The sequence below is a fragment of the Trypanosoma theileri genome, assembly GCF_002087225.1.
Source record: "Trypanosoma theileri isolate Edinburgh chromosome Unknown TM35_Tth_51_V1, whole genome shotgun sequence".
Lineage (NCBI taxonomy): Eukaryota > Euglenozoa > Kinetoplastea > Trypanosomatida > Trypanosomatidae > Trypanosoma > Trypanosoma theileri.
In genome coordinates, this window is record NW_021639893.1 from 29975 (window position 1) to 32570 (window position 2596).

Here is a 2596-nt window from a genome sequence, read left to right on the forward strand (position 1 = left end):
TGTGTTTTGTGTGTTTTTGCTCTCTGTGTTTATCCTATAATTATTATTATTGCTACTACTCCATTGTGTGTGTGTGTGTGTGTTCTTGGAGACTCTCTCTGTGTGTGCACCTGGGCTTGCACTGTGATGATTATGATGATGAATTGCTTTTTGCAGTGAGGGAAAAAGGAAATAATAATAACAGATGAATTTATATTTGTAATTGCGTATATACACACATATAGACTTACACCCATAGTTGGTGTATTTCTTTGTGTTTACTGGGTAAATTGGGCTAATAGTTAATATCTGTTTGTTTTTTCCTTGTTTTTTGCTGGGTTTTTGTGTGTTTTGACCTTCACGGTTTTGGTAGTCTGCTTTATGCAGAACAAAGAGAACAAAATAGTAATTAATACAATTGGTATTCTTAATTGCTTGAACAGACCAGCATACCCAGTGGTCAGCAAGTTATTTCTTTGCGGTTGGTGTTGTTCTTAATTTCTGTTTTTTTTTTTTTGCTTTCTTTGTTTGGGCGTTGTGTGCTTCTCCGTTTACTGTTACTTTGTATTGCTATCTGCAGAGAAATAATAATAACATACATAAACATATATTCTTATTTGCATATTTGTGAACGACAGAAGCACTGTTATGTATTTCTGTGCTTTTTGCTTCTGATGGTCGTTCTCTTTAATTTCTTTTTTTTTCTTTTGTGGGGTTAACTAGGATTATCTTTTTTTTTATTGGTTACTATGGGTTTCGTTCCTTTAATTTGAAGACTAGATGAGTTTATTGTTGTTGCAAGTATTATTGTATCTGACTGATGCTTGTTGTTGTTGTTGTTTTTTTCACTAGTCTTTCTTTGTTTGTGTTTCTTTTTATTTTCTGTTTATATTGGCTGTATAGTTTTTTTTTCCTTTGCTCAGTTTAACCACACAAGAGCACAACAGGGAAATCTGTTGTTATGATGTTACCACACCGTCTGTTGTATTTATTGGCTTTGCTTCTCAGTATTGCCTCTTTATGTTCTGTGTCTGAAGAGATTCCACCTGCTGCAGTTGGTCCTTCTGGTGATCCGGAATATCTGGTGGTTAATTTTGGTATTGCTAATTATAGGCGTAAAAATAGAGAACCAGCAAACATAATCCCTAATGCTCATAATGGTATACCACAACCGCCTCAGGAAAGGGCACAAGCGTTGGAAGAGGATCCTAGTCCTAGTGGTAACCAGAATGGCCCTTCTGGTGGTAAACCCGGTGATAAAGGCCATAAAGAGCAATTGAAGGCTGCGGAAGGGCCGCAAAAAGAGGCGAGTGAGAGAGAAATAACTAAGGAACATCAACATTCTGCGGTGGGTAAGATAGATGATCCTACTGGAAAACTTCAGGGAATTCAAACACAACAATTATCTGAAACCGCCCCAAGTTCTTCTTCGTCTGTTGTTTCTTCTGCACCACGTGCTGGTGGCCCAACAAAAGGTGAAGAAACCTTATCTAAGCAGAGNACTAGTAGAGTTTATTGTTGTTTCAAGTATTATTGTAGCTGAGTGATGCTTGTTGTTGTGTTTTTTTCACTAGTCTTTCTTTGTCTGTGTTTCTTTTTATTTTCTGTTTATATTTGCTATATAATCTTTTTTTTCATTTGCTCAGTTCAACCACACAAGAGCACAACAGGGAAATCTGTTGTGATGATGTTACCACGCCGTCTGTTGTATTTATTGGCTTTGCTTCTCAGTATTGCCTCTTTATGTTCTGTGTCTGGAGAGATTCCACCTGCTGCAGTTGGTCCTTCTGGTGATGGTGGTCTTCCTCGCGTTGACAGTAGCGATCCGGAATTTCTGGAGGTTAATTTTGGTCCTCCTGATTCTCATCCTCGTGTAGAAAATAGAGATCCAGCAAAGGAAATCCCTAATGCTCATAAAGATTTACCGGACCCACTTAAGGAAAGCGTACAAGCGTTGAAAGAGGATCCAGGTCCTAGTGGTAAACAGAATGGCTCTTCTGGTGGTAAACCCGGTGATGGACAGCAGAAAGAGCAATTGAAGGCTGCGGAAGGGCCGGGAAAAGAGGCGAGGGAGAAAGAAATAACTAAGGAACGTCAACATTCTGCGGTGGGTAAGATAGATGATCCTACTGAAAACCTTCAGGGAATTCAAACACAAATATTATCTGAAACCGCCCCAAGTTCTTCTTCGTCTGTTGTTTCTTCTGCACCACGTGCTGGTGGCCCAACAAAAGGTGAAGAAACCTTATCTAAGCAGAGTGAGAGTGGTGGTCCCGCACAAGATACTAGTAACCAAAACGACAAACTCCAAGGTGAAAACACGCAGAGCAACGAAAGCGATATAAAGGATAGACCTCAAAATACATCAACCTCTACTTCTTCTATTGAAACCAGTACAAGTAATTCGGAGAGTCATGAAAACAGTGCCACGAAGGAACAAACACACTCTACACAGGACTCTCCATCAACCACTGGTACAGGTGAGACCACTAAAGCCGAAAACACGACCTCCGTCACTCTCAATACAACCAGTAATGAGGAATCAATCACAGCAACGACACCGACAACACCACTTCCTCCTGTGTCTACAAACACGATGATGCCAAATGTGAAGGGT

At 39.8% G+C, this 2596-nt stretch overlaps 3 protein-coding genes across 3 annotated transcripts in view; all 3 read left to right on the top strand.

The window, feature by feature from the left end:
* Positions 1-188, top strand: part of TM35_000511120 (uncharacterized protein) — a gene marked incomplete at both ends in the record, with an annotated part of 1083 nt that extends 895 nt beyond the window's left edge. Inside the window, one exon of the mRNA XM_029030607.1 lies at positions 1-188. This exon is cut by the window's left edge and continues 895 nt beyond it. Within this exon, the coding sequence (XP_028878077.1) occupies positions 1-188 (188 nt within the window).
* A 752-nt stretch (positions 189-940) lies between these two features.
* TM35_000511130 (uncharacterized protein) lies at positions 941-1522 on the top strand (the record flags this gene model as incomplete). Its single annotated transcript, XM_029030608.1, has 1 exon — positions 941-1522. One exon carries the CDS (start codon positions 941-943, stop codon positions 1520-1522), a length of 582 nt encoding a protein of 193 aa, XP_028878078.1.
* A 141-nt stretch (positions 1523-1663) lies between these two features.
* Positions 1664-2596, top strand: TM35_000511140 (uncharacterized protein; the record flags this gene model as incomplete). The annotated part of the gene is made up of 1 exon (XM_029030609.1): positions 1664-2596. A coding segment is annotated over one exon (933 nt), but the record flags the coding sequence as incomplete, so codon positions are not given.